Below are 19,607 nucleotides of genomic sequence, written 5' to 3'. Positions count from 1 at the left end.
CTTATAATTTAAAACTCAATTTACCCCCCTGCCCAAATCTCAAAATAGAGGGGAAACAGAAACTTTATTTGGAAAGCAACAACTAGTAAGACAAACACAAAGAGAAAAAAGTAATAATATGCTTCAGTTGAAGCAATGACAGGCAGAGAAATACTGTGAGAATAAAGGTTCAAACCCCTCATCCTCAGTGACACTATAAGGATACTCTGATATTCAATTATACTGAAGTTGAAATTGTGCCTGGGTAAGTCATGTGTCTCATCTTGAGCAAGAAAGAAGAAATTGTTTTGAAAGTATTCTAAAATCCCTCTTCCATTACTTTTCTTCCTCAGCACATTTTCAACATTATTAATGTCTGAGCTATTGGCTGTCATCTCCACATAATCTGTTTCACAAAACAAGAGAGAAAGAAAAATGATTCTCCAGTGGTTTACCAGAGACTCTACAAATGGTACCTTGCACTGAGCTTAACACCTGAACATGTCACACTTGGTTGCATGGTTATCACAGTACAGAAATCTGTATTTCTTAATGAACAATGCATAGAACTGCAGGAAAAAACTGCAACCACTCTAATTTTAGGTACAAAATGAAATTGAAATAATTTTTAAATTTCATTCTAAAAAACTAGAATTTATAAGGATAGTGCAGAAACTGAACAAGATATGCCTGGGTAAACTTAACTTTAAATACCTTGAAGTCAGTGAGACAAACAATGATGAATTTGAAAGCAGGTGTTTCCCATGAAATTACCTCTATGATAAGTGCAAAACTTTCAGCCTAAATGACAGTTTCTTATCTGTTTGTAAAGGAACCTCAGTCAGATGAAACAGCATACAAAGGAAAGAGGGTTAGAAAAAAAAATATCAGTTACATGCACACATTGAGCAGTGAGAGAAATCCTCAAAGGCTTTTTTTATTAAGAAAGGTCCAGGATTTTTGTACCAGATACTTAAGATTATCCTATCACTTGCAGTTGAGACCCTTTTGCCATTGACAAATGAATTGTCATGCTAAGCACAACTAATCACCAACAGCCCAGATCCATCTATCCAACATTCCACTCGATGCAGATTGAATGCATCTACTGGTAGCTGAAGGATGTGAAAGCTGAATAAAGAAGCAGACTCATGAACACTCAATTAAGGGTTATATGCTTTTGTTACTCTTCTGCTGGCTCTTTTGCTGAGTTAGTTTTACAGAACCATTTTCAGAATCAACATATAACAAATACTTACGTTTGATGCTGGTCGACCTACTTTTGGGTGCTGAACAGTCTACAGCTGCTGAAAATAAGAAAAATACCAAATGTGAGTGATTCAGTATTTACTTAGTATATGTGAAAGCTAGAAAAATGTAGTAATAAACCAACACAGAATGAAGACTAATTTAATTATTGTCTACTTTAAAACATGCTAGTTACTGTGTACTTAAAGTATTAGGTTGATACTATTATGGTCACAGGATTTGAGAGATAAAGCTGTCTGGGTAAAACACATATTTAAAGAAAGAACCATCACTTAAATGACGACATTTTCCTCTGATGGCATTTACCTGCATACCTGAGGATACTGTGTGTTACATGAGAGATAACATTGTGAGTACTGTATTTGTGAGTATGGACTCTGTCAGTAACATGATTTTCTCATTTGCAAACACACAGGGCAATTTTCGCAGTCCTTAGAACCTGCTATTATTATTCATTGGAAGATGAAAAAAAGATTACAAAGTTTTAGAATTAAAAAAAAATAGAGACATAGTGATCTGAGTTTATCTAGAAATGTTCTGCCTTCATTCCTAAAATAATTTCTGTATATTTGCTGTTATGCCTATCACTATGACTTTCTCTTCAGCATATTATTTCATAATTCATTATTTCATCAAAAGCAGAATGAAGCCAACACAGCACAAAGTGTTCTAAAATTAAGACAGGATCTTTGGTAACACTTAAAGAAAATGTTTTCATACAAAATTTCCCATCTCAATAATACAAAAGTATTATTAAGTAGCAGCCACATCTCTTTGCTGACAGGTGTAAGAAACAGGAAGAATAGTAAACTTCCTACAATCCAGTTCATTTCTTCTTGGTATGAGCCTATTCTGAGAGACTGAGCTAAATATAGGGGGAGACAGTTCATTCATACATGCACATTTTTACCTTTGGCTGAAAGAATTCTGTTATAATGAAACACCATGTGATCTCTGATCAGATATTGACTACCTAGATTTCGAGAGGAGTCAACGCACAAAGCTGTAAGATTAAAATACATTTGAACATTAGAAAGGCAATCAAAAAATACTGAAATTTTAAACAGTTATTAACTGCAATTCAAAGTCACAAACTTCAAAACACTGTTTAACTTCTTTGCGTAAAGGCAGTATTTTTTATTACCAGTTACTATCACATGAAATCATCCTGTCTCCTTTTTCTTTCCCCAATGAGCCATTAATTCATTAAATAGCTGCAAAAGTGGCCGAAACTGTACTATGAAAATGTTAACATGGAAACTTCCTGTTTCTTTACTCTGTTCTTTTGGAAAAAAAAAAAGCATTTGAGGTGTCAGTACAGCACAGAAACATACACTAGCCATGTAAAATACTGACTCTAAAGGAAAATGTTTAACCTTAGGGTTTTTTTAATACAGTAGACAAATAGATGTATGTATGTACATTACAGCTAATAAAGATGGGAGATCTTTATATATCTGTTCATCTTGCTACCAATTTGTAGCTAGCAGTACAGTCAAGGCAAAACTTAATCCTTGAAAGTATTTTCAGTAATGCATACTAAATGTAAGTACAATTAAACTTCTCCAAATAAGCTCAATGCAAAAGTTTTAGTAAAAACATTATAAGCTTAAAATCAATGAATTCACATAAAAGGAACCAGGTCGACCTTCTGATGAAAGTACATGTCACTTACCATTACTCTTAGTACTTAAGTGTCCTTTACATGGACTTGCTGGACCACATCTGGGCATGCCAACGCCTGAGTTTACAATTGCTTTAACAAAACATCAAAGAAAAACCAAAAGTTAGAGAAAAATCCCCACACATATTTTCACAGACAAGATAAAGTCTTTATCCAAAGTATGCACATATAGTTCTAATGGATCTTTTCCAAAATCTCATTCAATCATTTTATAATCACTGAAGTAGAAATTCAGTAGTAGTTTAACTAAATCTAAACGCCAAGATACAATGATAGTGCTTTCAGTGGTTCAAGGTGCTAAGCAGCAGAACAGACCATCAGAACACTTTAGTCTGAACTTTACACTGATCATTAAACTGTACAGATATATGGCCATGATTATGTTTCTATGCTAACCTCCAATTTGTTTCAAAGTCCCATTCATGGCACTTCAATAGACTGGGAACTCTATAGTCAAGTGGAGATGCCAACAAAACAAACCACCAGTTGTTCTGAAGAATGAAAAATGTAGACTAAAAGATCTGCATCTCCTCTTTGAAAACCACTGGCTGTCATGCAACCTAAGATTTAAAAATTGGCACAGGAACTAATTAAGAATCCGCAGCACTTTTAGAACAAATTTGAACAGGAGATATGCTAGGACTACAAATACTAGTGTATACAGAGCACTGCTTTAAGTCATCCATGGCATATAAAATGTAAACCAAAACAAACAAGATTTTTTTAAACAGGGTAAATATACCAACCACACTTACTTAACATTAATTCTGAAACTGTACAGACGAGTTCTACGGATTTATTACTATTAACTATCAAGGTCCACATGGTCTTCCCATTCCCATCATACTTCTCAGCTGTCAGTTCAAGAGTCTGCAACCACCATGCAGGTGAAGTGGGTAACTCCACTGCTCTACTGCTCCTGTTGACCTCTGGCTTTCCCCCTTTCATCACATGAAGAAGCACACTGGACCAACCCAGTATGAGCAGGAATCTCTTCCAAGTGACCTTAGCTGGGGTGATAAAGGCTGACACCACTACAACTGATCGGGGGATGCAGGAAGCCTTAATGACAGCCATGCCACACATGGTAAAAGCTCTTAATCCTGCCTCTCATAGCTTACCTCCTGCATGCCCAGCACCTGGCTGTCTGGGGCTTCTTTTTCAGTTCCCACTGTTATATAATGACTGTTAAAGTACTATTGCAATTACATATATAACTACTGTAGTATATAGCTGTTTTTAAGTCCAACAGTGCAGAGGAAGTCCAGGAGGTCAGACAGACCTCCAGACCCAGCTGCAACACAATAGCATGTTGTGCAAGATGGTTAATATGATGTCTTAAATATTAATTCGTAGAGATTGCAGAAAAAAAAATCACTCATTTAACAATGTTTTAACATTATTTCTCTATAGGCCTTATAAAAAAGCCATACTGTGCTTAATTTTGAATGACTAGGACTAGTATAGTAGTATCTTAAGTAGCTTATGAAAAAAAAAGAAAATGAAAATAATTTTGCCCTGTTGTGAAATGACACTAAATCTGGATCAATAGATTCAAACTCCTTTCTTACAAAGCACAAAAATACCAGGACAATCTTGAATTATTTTCATACTTTGAAAAGCCAGCCTCTATACTGTACAGGCTTCTGTGGATTTACATGACAGTATTAGCTGTGGTGTTTGCAATAATTGTGGTTCCACTCCTTTTGCTGCGAATTGCCAGACCAACAGTTGAAAAAGGATAAAGCAACAAAAAAGAAAATGCTACTGCAGATTTTTTCAACACTATCCTGTAATTATTTTAACTTTATACTGTTATTTTCAAAGTCAAAGGACAACATTCCTGCTCATCTGTATCAATTTCAAATTGCTCATGGTACAATTCTTCCTTATCTCTGTGATTTAAACACACATTGGAACAAATGAGAAATTAATTTTTCAAATATTAAAATTCCTAACATACAGCAAGAATTTGTTAGATTCAGAACGTTTCTACAATGACTGCAAACCTTTGCCAATAAAGCCTTTCTTTCCTGCTAAAATATTTTATTTCTCTACCTTACACTACTACATACAAGTGGTATTCACAGTCTAGCTGGATCCACCCTGAAACCCATGACTTTGAGCACTTACAATATGCAGGTGTTGGAAGAATGCAAGTCTTTGGGAGAATGTAAGATTATAAATTTCAGTTGATAGAATCTTCTCTAATGATAAAAACCTGCATGTATATATATCTTCAATCTGGATTACAGCAGACAACTGAGAATCAGAAGTGTTTCATTCACAATTGTTCAAATAACCTAAATATTATTCCACTGTTTTCTGTGCTTCAGAGCTAGGCTATAATTCCAGAGGGAAGCACGTGTGGTACTGTTAGGTAAATGCTTACAATACCTCCTCTTAACTCAGCCCTATGTGACAGAATCCTAAAAGGGCAAGCATGATCACTTAAAAAAAGACCACATTGTTCTCTCTACAATTGATTCTCTTCTAGTTAGCTAAACGACTTTGTCCTGCGTTAAACGCCACCAGGGACCCTCAGAAACCTGTTGCCTTTACTGTCTTCAGCTGGAGACGCGACTATTCAGCACTGCAGGAAGACCAGACTTTACAATGTTCACTTGCTTTGCATCACCACAAGATGGCACAGTGGAAATTCTACTGGAAAAATTACCATCAGCTGGTTTTGTCCTTTACAATGAATTTGTATCCAGCTTGCGGGAAAGGAGAAGGGAGGGAGAAATAAGTCGGCATCAGTATTTCATTGGCAAGAAAAGCTGTCAAAAAGCATCAGTTGAGAGAAATAAAAAATATTCCTGTGCCCTCTGTTTTGACTATGGACATATATAGACAGCACAGAAATGACTTATAACGAAGAAGCAGGTTGCTAATGTCAGAGAAGAAACTGGAGAATTTGATATGTGCAGGCTACTTCTACCTTACTGAAGGTAGGAAGTGCTAATGGCCAAAAGTTTCACAACTGTAATTTCAGGTTGTCTTTTGACTTGAATGGGTATTTATTCGGTATTTATTTGTTTTCACAGTTATTTGCACAACAGCAGAAACAAACTGAAGGCTTAGATATATGAAGAGAATTTTTAACGAGAAGGTGGGATTTTCGGTAATTTACAGTTAATCAAATATAAACCAAACAATGGGAGGAAAACTACAAAAATATCTTTGATATATGACACATGTAACTATCTGATATAAATGTAAATTTCCTTATAGGTCTAAGTGGACTGTCCATACTGAATATAAAATCAGGATTTTCACACTGAGTAGTCTCCTAAAGTACAGAGAGCAAGCAAATTAAATAAGTCTAAAAATTTATTTGATCTTTTGGTTCCTCCTATGATACTAAGCAACAATGAAGAAAAAAAAAAAGCTTTCTCTAATTTTTTCCAGCTGCTATTGAATGTAAGTAATAACTACATTATCCCAAAGAGAATTGAAAGACATTTTGTTTAAATTGTATTTTTTTTTATTTAAAATGCATTATATCTTAATTTCTGGTTTTACAGTATTAAAAATTGTAGAAATTGGTGGTTTATTTTGTTTCCTGGTTGTTAGTGGATGTGCAGAATTTATGGAAATGATTTTTCCACAAAGCCATTTCAGATTTGGAACGTGAATATGTACTGGAAAGAAGCCCAGTCTTTCATTACCACAGTCTCCCAGAGAAGATTTTAAACACAAGTATTAGACTTACTATTTTTACAATAAGCATGTACTTTAGTCATAGCAAATAAAAATTAAATAAATAAATAAATCTATCATGCTACCCTTACCCATCAAGACTTGCTACTTAAAAGATAATCCATAAAAATACAGGTGGGATATTGGATGTAGGCATCTAAATCTAGCACTACAAGACATGAAACCTAATCTGTATAGAGACCTGCAAACACTGTAATTTCCAAAGGGCAGCTCCCACATCTTAGCCTGGGTTCAAACAACCCTCAGCCCCAGGTGCATTTCGACCTCACGTCCCCCCAGCTGTTCCAGAAGTATATACTTATCACCGTCAATATTCACCCTTCTGTGCAGCGGTTTGGCTTCTCGGTGGCTCCAGGACTCTCACACTCCTAACTCTCTAGTGGCCTCCTCTCAGCTGGCAATGCAGAAAGCACCTCTAACAGACTAGAATTGCATCATTTGCATGAGATTTGGGCATTTTAATCCCTCTGAGCCTGATAAGGACCCAAGCTGACAAAGGCTTTGCTTTGCAAGCACTCTAGCCACTACAGTGATTTTTAAAGGTTTGGTATTGCTTCTTTCACTGCCAATTCTTTTTCTTGCTTTTTTTCTTCCCTAATATCTCAGTGCTCTAAACAAGAAATGGTTAAAGAGATGCCTTTGTACAAGTGGATAATTCAGGCAACAACGTGCAGAAGGCTTGTGCTGCGAATTTCATACAAGTCCATGATGTCTATCACTACCACCCTTATTCTACCAACCAGTTTTATCATCTTTTCAGTGGGCTTCCTGCTATGAATTAACTCTTCAAACTCTATACAAGTAACAGTACAGCACAAATGCTGTACACATGCCAAGGAAAGAACAAAACTGGTTTAAACCATCTCTGTGAAAGCCCAAATGAGTTTGAACAGTGATGCTCCTTTAAGCATCTTATCTGATATGTCTGACAAGGTCATACTTAAAGGAATTAATTAAGACCGAAAATACATGTTCCCCTCCTTTTGGTACTAGGAGAATTTTCAAACCAGAGTATCCATTAATTTTATGCTACAAAAATTGTTGTATATATGAATACAGCACAGAAATACACAGAGCAAAGACTGACAGCTCAGAGTACATTAAAAGATTAACCTAGTTACAAAAATCCACTTTGGATTTAAGCTTTATGTAAATAAGAAACTAATTTTTTCTATTTTTAACTCTTTTCCCTTCACATTAGCATGATATACTTAAAAAACCCATATTCTATTAGTAGTACAACTAATGAGGCCAGCTCTCCTACTCATGCAACTCACATCCTTGTTCCATCCCCCCTAAACTCCTCTCAATTCCCAAATTTGCTGCCTGTTCCTTACCTGTGGTCATTCCTCCCCTCAAACATCCCCTACTTGCTCAGCTGTGGCTGACAAGGTGATATAGGAACTCCAATTGCTCATCTTGTTTAAGCTTCTCTGGTTGCTTATCCTTGGCTGCCTACTTCTTACTCTCTACTTATGTATCTGGGAACAAACACAGAACAGAATGAGTTTCTCTAAAACACGAGTATTAATTTGTTGGGTTTTCTGCTACCCAGCCACTGGGTAATATTAATTCTCCTAGCTCCTCCTCACAGATGGGTGAAGTTGGCAAATAGATGCAGAACTGGATACATTAAAAGGTCAGCAGAGAGCTGACCCACCCACACACTCCCTCTTTAGGCAAAGAACGTAGTTGTAAACACAGCAAGACCCCACTACTTTTCTGCAGCATCTACGCAATCATGAGAGACCTTCAATGAGGGCTTTAGATTTAGCCACTTACTGAATGCAGATATTATTCCATTTTATATGAAAGTTACAGTGAGGCAAAACCAGCACGTCCTAATCACACCTGTATTTTCTTTCCTGTTCATGCATGTGAAACAGAAGCCTCTTGGACCCCCTTTCTGGTTTCACTGATAACAAAACTCTTATCAGTCCTGGCAGTATAAAGTTTCACATGTGAAGCCATGTTTAAATGAATCACATTTAAGATTTGTTAATAAATAGCAGAATTCAGCAGAAGAAAGAATAGTCATTATTTATCTAAATTCCCTGAAATATCTAAATTTCCTGAAGCAAACCTCAATGAATCACCCAGGAAATCACACCACTCTAATTTTGAAATGAAGTCACAAATGTTCCATCTGAGTTTTGCATGGGATCACTTGTGTCAGAAGCAAAATATGGTGAAAACAATACACCCCCTACCATACACTATACATAACCTCCTAAGCCATTAATTAGATGGGTGCTATTTATACACTTACTATGCTGGATTACAAAAGCTCTTCTTTACACGTACTCTCAATGCCTAAGCGTTAGGTCCCTCAGACCTTTAGAATTAATAATCTTACAGTATTCTGTAGAAATGAAAACAATGCAACCAAAATGAAAAAAAAACCAGTTTCATGAGTCAAACCCTCCTCTGAAAATATTAAGGAATCTAATGAAATAGTACAGTAGCCTTGAGTCGCATCTGATTAAATAACTCTTGAAAAATATTTGTTAAAATTTTTCTAGCTACAGGCTTCAGCAAGGGAAGTTTTGGGTGCAAGCTATTGCTCTATTCACACTCCAAAAGCAGAAACAAACAGCTAGCTGTGTGTGTCAGCAGCACATTTTGTGATATGAACTGCAGGCAAAAGCAAATGAATTTATGTCAGTTTGCTGCAACTACCTTAAAGAAGGCTGTGATGAGGTGGGTATCAGACTCTTCTCCCAGGTAACAAGTGACAGGATGAGAGGAAATAGCCTCAAGTTTTGCCAGGGGAAGTTTAGATTACATATTTGGAATTTATTTTTCACAGAAAGAGTTGCAAAACACTGGAACTGACTGTCTGAGGAAGTTGGAGAGTCACCATTGCTGAAGGTTTCAAAAAATGTGTGGGTATGGCTCTGGAGGGCATGCTTTAATGGTGAACATGGTGATGCTAGGTTGACGGCTGGACTTGATGAACTTACAGGTGTTTTCCAACCTTAACAATTCTGTGATCACTGGCTTGGGCAGCACCTCTAGAATCAGCAGTGGCACCAGCAGCTTTTGATTTTCTAGGAGGGTGTGTGAGGGGTGGTATTCCAGAAGAGACTGTATGCTACTACTCAGTGATATGTGAACAACAGTCAATATTCACATCACAGTTTAGAAACTTCTGTCTTAAAAGGCTACTAATCTGAGTTCCCTGGATAGCTGTGCCAGCACAAGACAATCATGGTAATCCAGGAGCAGCCAGGGGCTGTAACAACTCCCTGGTGGGAATGGTGCTGTTAATCAAGGGTGGTAGAACACTGGCTCATGAGCACACCCTACACAACCAATGTGTGTGCTGGCTGCTACTGCTACATGAAACTCTACATTATGTCATCCCATGAAGTTTGAAGTTGTTTCAATGTCTACTGCGAAACAGGCCAATAGAGAAAACATATATTTAATACCTAAATGTATAGACACACGATATACAGATTCTTCTGCATATGAGGAAAATAATAAATTTTGCTAGTATAATCTGCATGTACAAGGATGCTCCTTCCCTCATCCACGAGTGCCGATTTCTACCTGAAAATACATTACCAAAACTCTAATGCACAGCCAGCCTCACCCAGAATGGAGAGCAGAGAAACCCTGATCCACTGTGCTTCAGAGAAAGCTTCAGGATATCATCTGGAGCAAAGAATCTACTAGGGTTAATGGCTTGAACACTGTTCACTTTAACAGGTATTTCACCTGAAGTATGAAAGAAATCCTCAATAAAATTGGGCCAATTAGGCATTCAAGTAATTATAAAAATTTAAGTCATTTGCTGAATGAAGTAAGCATTTTAAGCAGATTAAGTGCCTAAACTCACTTAATAGATTATTTGACTAATGGTTAAAGTAAAGATAGATTTTTAAGAAATTTACTGAGTAATGACTTTAATTTGGTAAAAAGTTAAGAACAGTGATTAACATTTCCCAATTTTAGTTAAAATTATTATGACTCAAATAAAACTTCTAAATGTCCTTCCTTCTTTGAAGACATAACTAGATTATTTTTGATCTTTCTTGTTGGTGAAAGAAAACTCCAGCTTCTAAAAACTAGTGCTATCAAACGAATAATTTACTAAGTTTAATAAGCTGTTTGTTCAAGTGTCAAATGAAGGAATAAAAAAAAAAAAAGTTCACAAGTCTCTGTGTTAACACCCTTTCTGGTCTAGTAACATTAATGCAAGGATGTCTTCCTACAGTGCAGGAAAAATCTAATAAGATGGTGTTGTTTATAAACATGTGAAGCATTTAAATTCTGTCTTAAACCTGGAAGCCTGTGCAAATTGCCTTAACTTAACAGCAGCCTCCATGCAGCAGTAACAGTGAGTTCCCCACTACTGTAAGACAGAAGTGGCACAAATGTGTGTCACTGATTAACAGTAAGTGCACAATGCTGTTAGGTATTGCTCTTCAAGTATGTGCTCCCACTGGCAGTGCAGAAGACCGGACTTAAAGCTGGTTTAAAAGTACAGTATTCAGATTATTTGAGGTCATACTATAAATCTGTGAGTATATTAACTGACTGCTGAAATTACTACAGCAAATGACTTCAAGATTTATATCTGGAATTAGGGAAAAACATAGAGGATTAATTTTTTTACATTTCTAGGTGGTTAAAAAAAATCTCAACCTTATTTGAACTTTGACAAGACCTACACACAAATCCTATATACTCCCATATATTAAAAAAAAAAATTTTTTTTCAGTATTCTCACTAGACAAAAGAAGGCCTTATAGTGTAAAAGTGTAAAATTTTTGTTCTTTCTTTAAAATCATGAGGTTAAGTCTGAACAAGAGACTTTGCATGGCATACAACCAGGACATGGAATAGTGTACTATTAACACTTTTCTGTGTTAATGTTTCAGATACAGCTCTTTTGAGAAACCATAAATATGATGTGTTCTCCCCCCTTCATGAACTGCAAGCAACCCAGTGGCAGTTCTGCCAAGTTTGCTCAGGCACACAGATTTCCAGCTCAGCTCAGTGCATTAGTCTCTCTGCCTGTGCTAATCCTTGTTATCTGTAAGGATCCTTCCTGTGTGCCTGAGAACCCCCACACTGGACTGTTCAATCACACATTTCTGCCTCCATTGTAAACTCCTATGCAGACAAGCAATGGATTCCAAATTTAACAGACACACAGTAATTCTTCCCTACTTTTGAACTTTGTTAAACCGAAGTCATTCAAGCAAAGCTTGCTGCAACCTGAATGAAATTTAGATACTGTATCTTATTTATTCCCTTTTTATGGTCAACAGACAATCGGCAAGCTTTCTAATTGTCTATAAAAGTATTATGACAAACTTAAGAATAGTCAGAAAAAGGATGTATTTGTCTTAGAACTGCCTTCACACTACATAAGAGAGCATAAAAATTGGGTGCACAAAATACTAGTTTTTGCTGTGAATTTCATATTCCCATATAGTATTAGAATTTATTTTCAAACTATACTTTGATATCAGACATCCTCTGAAGTGGCATCTGTCACTGTCTCCAAAGATTGGAACTGACACTGAGTTGCAACACAACAGCCTAACGTTATCTCAAAAGGCTCTGATTTCATGCAGTGATGCAAGATCTTGACATTACAGTGCAGCACTGAATAATTCCTACCATTGTTTTACATTATGCATGTAATCCAGTTTTTATCTAAAAATATTTAAGGTATTTTCCAAGAGCCAGAGTTGGCTCACTCAAGCATTTTTGCATGTTTGTGCCTTTTTTTATCATGGATGACAAGGGCCCCTAGGATTATTCATAGGAACAGAGCACCAGGGCAGCCCACGGATGGTTAAATGCGGGTAAGGAATTACTTTATAAAACCTTTAAGACTTTTGAGTCTTTTATTTTTCAACTACACTTGCATCATTATCCCGCCAAACCAAAACACTTGGATCTACAGCCAAACACCGTGGGACGTTATACACACAGGGCACAATATAACAAGCCATAAATAACAACTCTGGAGAAGACGAAAGTTGACTAAGAAAAGAAGTGGGCACAGAAATCGGCCTCGCAAACGCGGCCGATGCCGGCAGCCTGAAGCGCAGCCCACAGCAGCACTCGATGCCGGTACTAAGGAGGCGCCGTGCGATGACGGCTGTAGGGCGCACAATTCCAGGCCCCGACTCTCGGAGGATTACAGCCCGTCACGGGCTGTACGTGTCTCCCCTTCCAGAGCCGCGGCATTCGGCTTTTTCCCCCGCCGTGCTACCGCCCCACCCGCTCCTCACGCGGGACGGACGGGCCGGCCCAGCTCGGGACGGCCTCGTGGACAGGAGCGAGGCGCGACCCCGAGCCCCGCTGTAGGAGCCACGGTGACTCGGGCGGCCCCCCTCCCCGCGGGCTCCGTGCGGGCTCCGTGCCCGCCCGCACACGCCAGCGGGGAAGGCGGAGGCGCCGCCTGCCCCCAGCCCCAGGCGAGACGGGCCGCGCCCCGCACCCCCACGGCGTGCAGGGACGGGGGAGGCCGGAAGGCAACGCGTCCTCCGGGCTGCAGCCCCCGCCCTGCCGCGGCCCGCGCTCCCCGCTCCTCCCGCAGCCGCCACCGAGCCCCCCGCACCTTGGCACCGCCTGCAGCCGCCCTCCTTCCTCAATCCCATGCTCCCGGCGGGGCGCGAAGGGGCGGCGCCGGCCGGGGCTGGGCTCGGCGGCTGCGGCGGGTCGTCCCGCGCCCGCCGGGCCCCGCCTCGGCGTTGCCATGGCGGTGGGAGCGCGACGGGAGCGCGGGGCCCTCACCGCCCCTGCCTCGCCCGGCGGAGGGGAGGGGCCGCGGGGCCTCGGGCCCGAAACCCCCTGCAGCGGGGCGGTGCAGCCCAGGGAAGGTTTTGTCGCCGTCGGTGAACGGGCCCTCATTACCTAGGCCTTTTTCTTGTGACTTGACGGGAAGTTGAAGAATAATGAATGGCCGGGAGAAATTTTGTGGCAAATTGCTGATATTTCAGGGAACGAGTGACAAAACGAGAGCCTAGAGCGTTCACATTACGCTGAATAAATTAATCTCAATGTCTTTGTAAACGAACAGCACCTTAAAAATGAACCACAAAATAACCTTTGGGAAAGGAGCCTTTAATCCCATCACTGATTAATGGGTGCATGCCGATGTGCTGGATTTGAACTTTCTGAAGAAGCAACAGGGTGGTATTTACAGTTTGTTTGACAGGTTGCTGTTTTACCTTATGTGAAGTCTCTGCGGGCTTTTGTACTTGTGTACAGATTTTTCACTCTGACCGGCCGGGGGTACTGCAGTCCCCTCCACAGCCTGACACGTCAAAAAAAGGCACATGTCCCAGATGGAGGGACATTCCCCTTCACTATCTAGAAATGAGTATTAATTACAGGCTAAATACAGTGTTTTGTGTGATTTGCTACCCTTCCTTACATACTAGAAAAATGAATTTGAATGTAGTTCAAAATCAAACCAAAATCAAGGTGAAGTTGTTTGAAAACAACTTTTCTTCCTTATTTCTGCCTCAATCAATGCTCCCACTTGGTTACACAAATATACATGTTGGATGAAACCAGTAGTTTATCTACCCCAGTACTTTGTGTAGACTCTACCAAATACTTCAAATGCTTTTCAGTCGTAATCTGAATGTAATGTGTGATGTCCCTTTTAATTTTAGACATACCAATTAACTATATGAAGTACTCCTTCCATGTGGCCTCAATTTCTGTGCTTCATGTTGTAGTGATCATTTTAGCAGTCTGTTTTCTGTAAAATCATCCTTAAATGTAGTTGGTGTCAAATTTGTCTGGGAGAGGTCACGGGAGGGAATATATGCCTTGGAAACTCATCAGTCCTCCATCTTCTGGTGGTCCTCTGTCATTCTGACTGCTTTTTGTATAAAACCATCAGTTGTCGTGGCATTTCAGCTTCTGTCAACCATAAGGTCACAAACACCTTACCGTCTTGTCAAATCAAAATAATTTGATAGCATTCTGTCATTTTCCTTTATATCTCTTGGATTTGAGGTCAATGAATGTCTTAGAAAATATCTGCCAGGAAAAATCTACAAAACTGAAAAAACACAATCCACGAGTTGGTGTGTGGGTTTTGTTTGTTTGTTTTTGTTCTTTTTTTATTTTAATGTTTTTGTTTTATTTTATTTGTTTTTGTTGTATTTTTCTTTGAAGCAGATTGTGGGTGAAATTAGAGATTAGTGGGAAGGGCTTCAGGAAATTAGTTATCATTGTTCTTGTGTTTCAGGGTCTCTGGGTTATGCTTTGATACAATTCAGATCATTAAATCTGTGGATTTTAAAGGTAGAGATAGTTTTTAAACAGTTTTCATTTCAGATACCTGAAGACACTGGAGAGAATGAAAATAAGTATACAGGATTCTATACGGTTGGCTATAATACTCTCTATGACAGAGATCATGTCACAGAAAACACTTGTCTCTGTTTGCTTTCTTTTTAAAAAAAATGCTGCTCATAGTTACTTTTCTTTATTTTTAAAATACTTTTTTCTATTTGTCTCTTTTTCTGAATTCTGAATATCAGGTTCCCAAAAACTCAGTTTGTAGTACTCAACATATGGTGTTAGGCTGTTCTGTTCAAACCCATATGACGGATTTCTCTTCCTTATTGTCCCTATGTTTTTTTCCACCATGTTGATAATTAAAACCACATAAATGTAAGTAAGCATTTTTAGAAATATTCTCCTAGTTTCTAGGCAACGCTGAGGGAATGTAGTGATTTCCATTTGTTCCCTCTCAGTCAGCAGTCACAGCATCATAGAGATGTCCTGTGTCTGAAATTTTGGCAACACATACCAAAGCTTTATATATTTCTAATTCTATTTCATTAATGGGCCTTAGGTCTTTGGTGGCTTTTGGCCCCCTTTGTTCTATGACAATATATATATTTTTAGTGTAATCAAGAAGTAATGCAGTTTCATAATGGTGTGCACATTAAGTCCTATAACATGCATAAAAAAAAAAAAAAGAAAAAAAAAAGCCTTAACAAAAATTGAATCAGTTCTGGATTTTGATCCACTCAAAGAAGTACAGAAATAAGTTCCACAGATCACTGCAGGGATCTTACTGTTGCAGAAGAAGCAAAAACATGTCAAAACCTGTAAGATACGTCCTTTCCCAATCTGAAAAGAAGAAACTGTTGCTGTCTGTCCATTTCAGCAGGCATTTTCCCCTTAGAATGCATTACAATAGAACATGGTTTTAAAATGTGCTTTCACTGGGAGGGAAGGAAAGCAGCAGGAATATGAGAGTCACATTTGCAAGTGTAGGTGGGCATCTGTCCCCACCCTGGCATGGACTTAGGGAACAATTGCCTTCTTGTCTATTACCTCTGCCCTCTGTATCATCCAATGTAGACACCTAACTGTTGTGAAAATACACAGTTCATAGTATTCAGCAACAAACCAACACAGAGAGAAATATGCCCAAAAACCCCAAAATATCCCATCAGATGTCCGCTTGCTTTTGCGTGCTTAGCCCAGACAAGTTTCAAATCCTCTGAAAAAGATAGTATGTCTGGCAGGACCTCAGTTACCTGCTCACTTGGGACAGAGATCTGTTCATAACGTCAGAAATTTGTTTTCTTAGATTTGGCTTTCTTGGAGAAATAGTTTGTGTGTACCCTGGAAAATTAAAATCTGCAGTTCTTTGGAGAGTCTTTTCTTTTAAGCCACTGATTTTCATTCATGCTTGCTTTTCCTTACAGCAGTCAAGTGAGTATACAGATGCAGGCAGGAGATAGACCAACAACCAGATCTGCACACTCTATTCACAGAGTATTCTAGAAAGGTCTTAAATTCATCACAATAGGTACTTGATCATGGAAATAAATCACATGGGTTTTCTTGAATATTTATTTGGCATAAGTGCCCTATCTCAGTGCAGATTGTCACCTGCCTGTGGTCTGTGTGTCAGTGTTCCAAATCCCTCGTTGCAGCTCTCAGAGGGCTTTCATTGAGTTGCAGCAATTCCCACCTGGCACGTTCAGACCATCCACCTTGCAGTCTGTTCCCCTACAACTATGTGGAACTAAAAACATTTACCTGAAAGGTTTGAGGACATGGTACCTTCTAAATTCATTTAAAGACTGGCCAAGCAGTTTTCTTTTGCTACCTAATTAGGAAATTCTTATGTTGAAACAACTGAAGTAGGTTTCAGATAGTGGGTGTGAGGGGAAAAAAAAGCTTTAATAGCTACTGAAATACAGTGTTTGCTTGTTTTGGTTAATTTTGGATTTTTTTAAAGGATTACTTTTCCAGGAGGGATGGTAGGTTTTTTTTCTGCCTTGTGTTTGCTGCATGTTCTTTGGTCATATGGTTCTTCAAGTTATTTAAAATCATGTTCAGTCTTCAAATATCATTGCAGCTTTCTAAATGATTGAGAGTAATGTGTTTTGGCAGGGCTGCAGACTCCTTCACTTTCTTTGTGGCAATGCATTTAGTCGTTCTGTTATTGTCTGTATGGCAGCAGTAGTCACAGATTGTTGTAAAGCTAGTGCTCCAGTAGGAAAGATGATACAAAAAAACTCCAGAGGAGGTGATTAATATCTTAAAAACTGTGGTTTTTAATACCGTGTAATTTAGAATGCAATAAGGGAGCTAACCTAAAGGAGGGAATACGATAAGGAAGATGAGGGCAACGACAGGAATATATAATGACATAAAGTTTCTATATACTTAGTATTAAAATTCCATAAAATTTATCAGCTTAGAATAAAAAGTCTCCCCTGCAGCATATATAGAATAACTGCTACAAAAACCCCTTTAGGAAGCTGCTGTGCAGATGTACACTGTTGTGGCTTACTCTATACAACTATTTTTTCTCTTTAGATCTATACAGAGTTTTATAATGCATCTATACTGTGATAAAAGACTATTTTTTTATGTGTCAAGGAAGAAAGCTGTATAAATTATATGAGATGTTATTCTCAGACTTAATGTAATATTTCGTAGCTGGAGTGACTCAAGATCTGCTTATATTTCTCCTTATATCATGTCATTTTCTGTTAATCTACTGTTCCCATGCAAGTTTGCCAACAGAAGGCTTGTAGGTGAAAAGCTCTCCTTTAGTAGTGCTGACTGCTGAGGGCTGTTCTTTTCTCATTACTTTAATTGAGCTATTAGGTATTAAAGAATGTAGACTGGAATAACTAATGAAATATATTGGAATTTTAAAGGGAAAAAAGCCCATGTAAATGTCATAACTTAGTTGTCTAGACCATAAGAAATTCTTCATTTTCTAACTGATTTACCTACTGTGAAACATAGAAATGCTTACTCATACTAATTAATGAGAAACAGATGAAAATCAAAAGGATGATTTTTTTTTTTAATATTTCAATGAAGATCAGAAACTTATGACACAGATGAGACATATATAAATGATACAACTCCAGTAAATTCAGTGAAGCTATTCCTGCTTAGGCTGGATGGATCATCTATGCCTACCTAGCCCATGTCAGGCAGACAGAAGAATGTCATTGAGGCATTTTGTGTGGCCCATCCACTTCCTATGCAGCTACTCATGCTTAGCTACTAAAGCACGCTCAGCCTTACCTGGCAATGAATTAATCCATACACATACTTGAATAAATGCTAAAGAGAGTTCTTCCAGCTCTGTCAAGGTCAAAAAGAGAAATTCTCAAGGGTGTCTTTAGAATTGCATACAAAAGGAGACACAGATATACTATGATTTTCCAAACCAGTTTGGTATACTTTCAGTATCTGCATGAATGTGAAAAATGGTTTTACTAGAAATGGGCTTAAATTTCCGCTTAGGAGAGTGTGAGGGTATTATTTATCGTTAAAAATGTACTATAATGTCTATACATTAACTTCATAAAAGCCTGTGTGTTTATACAAACTGGAAGATGAAGGAAACAGACAGAGACAATAGCTGGCATGCAAAATTTCATAAGTAATAGCAATTTCAGTCACATTAACCACTTTTAAGTATGTGTGAAAGAAAGCAATAGCCAAGGAAATGGCCAGAATCAAAATGGAGTTCCAAGGAAAACATCTACTACACACTAAACTTCCATGTTTTTATTGACATCATAAAATTTCAGGAATATCCAATGTTCCAATTTAGACAGAACTTGAAATTTACTGGTTTAAAATGTGACATACAGCCTTTCCCCCCCCCCCGCCTCTGTCCATTACATTTCAATGTATCAGAAAAGAAAGGAGCTTCAGTTTGATGGACGTTTCACAGGCCCAAGGGCCAGGATGCTCAGCTTCTATTTATAGCTTTGTCAGTGACACGTGTGATCTTGTGTACAGCAATTTGGGTGTCTCGGTAGGCTGCAGTCTGAATCACCTTAATTCATAGTTGGTAGTAAAAATGGAGGCATTTAGAGTCAGTGAATTCTTCTGCATTTTTGAGATGAGTGTTTTTACACTGTGCTTATGATGAACAGGAACAGAAATTACATCTATCCTTTGAACAATAAATATCAGAACTGCAGATTACATTATATGGATGAGACATAAATGTAGAATAATATTTATCCCTAAGATAATGTCACAGAAGCCAGTAGGGCCTGTGAATTTTAATATTAAACATGAATATCTGTAATGGAATCTAGCAATTCTACACAAGACTAGAAGCTGAATTTGCTCTGAGTAAGCAAATCAGTTATACAATGTAGAAAGAAACAAAAATATGATTAGGATGGAAAGTCTTATGTGTTATAGTGGTTTATTTAATAAAAGACAGTATCATCATATAAATCTCTTTCATAAGCTGTTTAATCTCTGTCATAAAAGTTGCATGTATTTCTTCTTGCAGCCCTCTTTAAAAGTTTGCTCAAAAAATCAGTTCCATAGAGGAATACAAAGCCTTTACATTCATGATCAGTTTACATGCAATTAATGTTGTGTATTAGTCTCAGGTGGAATTAGTCTCATGCTCTTCTGTTCACTTTTTGGAAGTTAGCATTCCCCTTCC

The 19,607-nt window shown here is 38.2% G+C and overlaps 1 protein-coding gene across 3 annotated transcripts in view; it reads right to left on the bottom strand.

The window, feature by feature from the left end:
• The window catches only part of SPATA7 (spermatogenesis associated 7), a 33,749-nt gene extending 20,388 nt beyond the window's left edge, over positions 1-13,361 (bottom strand). For 2 of the 3 annotated variants that reach the window (XM_014249713.2, XM_005520394.3), the window contains exons 1-4: positions 13,242-13,361; positions 2,924-3,004; positions 2,159-2,251; positions 1,239-1,286 (exon numbers count right to left, since the gene is read on the bottom strand). In XM_014249713.2, coding sequence (XP_014105188.1) covers positions 1,239-1,286; positions 2,159-2,251; positions 2,924-3,004; positions 13,242-13,281 — 262 coding nt within the window. In that variant the 5' untranslated portion in view covers positions 13,282-13,361. Of the gene's footprint in view, positions 1-1,238; positions 1,287-2,158; positions 2,252-2,923; positions 3,005-6,973; positions 7,049-13,241 lie in introns of those variants that run through there. The other variant, XM_088057171.1, reaches the window with a different exon arrangement.
• Between the last annotated feature and the right edge of the window lie 6,246 nt (positions 13,362-19,607).

The sequence above is a fragment of the Pseudopodoces humilis genome, chromosome 7, assembly GCF_049639895.1.
Source record: "Pseudopodoces humilis isolate 2021_Gansu_Grassland_sample_001 chromosome 7, ASM4963989v1, whole genome shotgun sequence".
NCBI classification, from domain to species: Eukaryota; Metazoa; Chordata; class Aves; order Passeriformes; family Paridae; genus Pseudopodoces; species Pseudopodoces humilis.
Note: the sequence above shows the minus strand (reverse complement) of the source record. Positions and strands in the feature narration are given on the sequence as shown.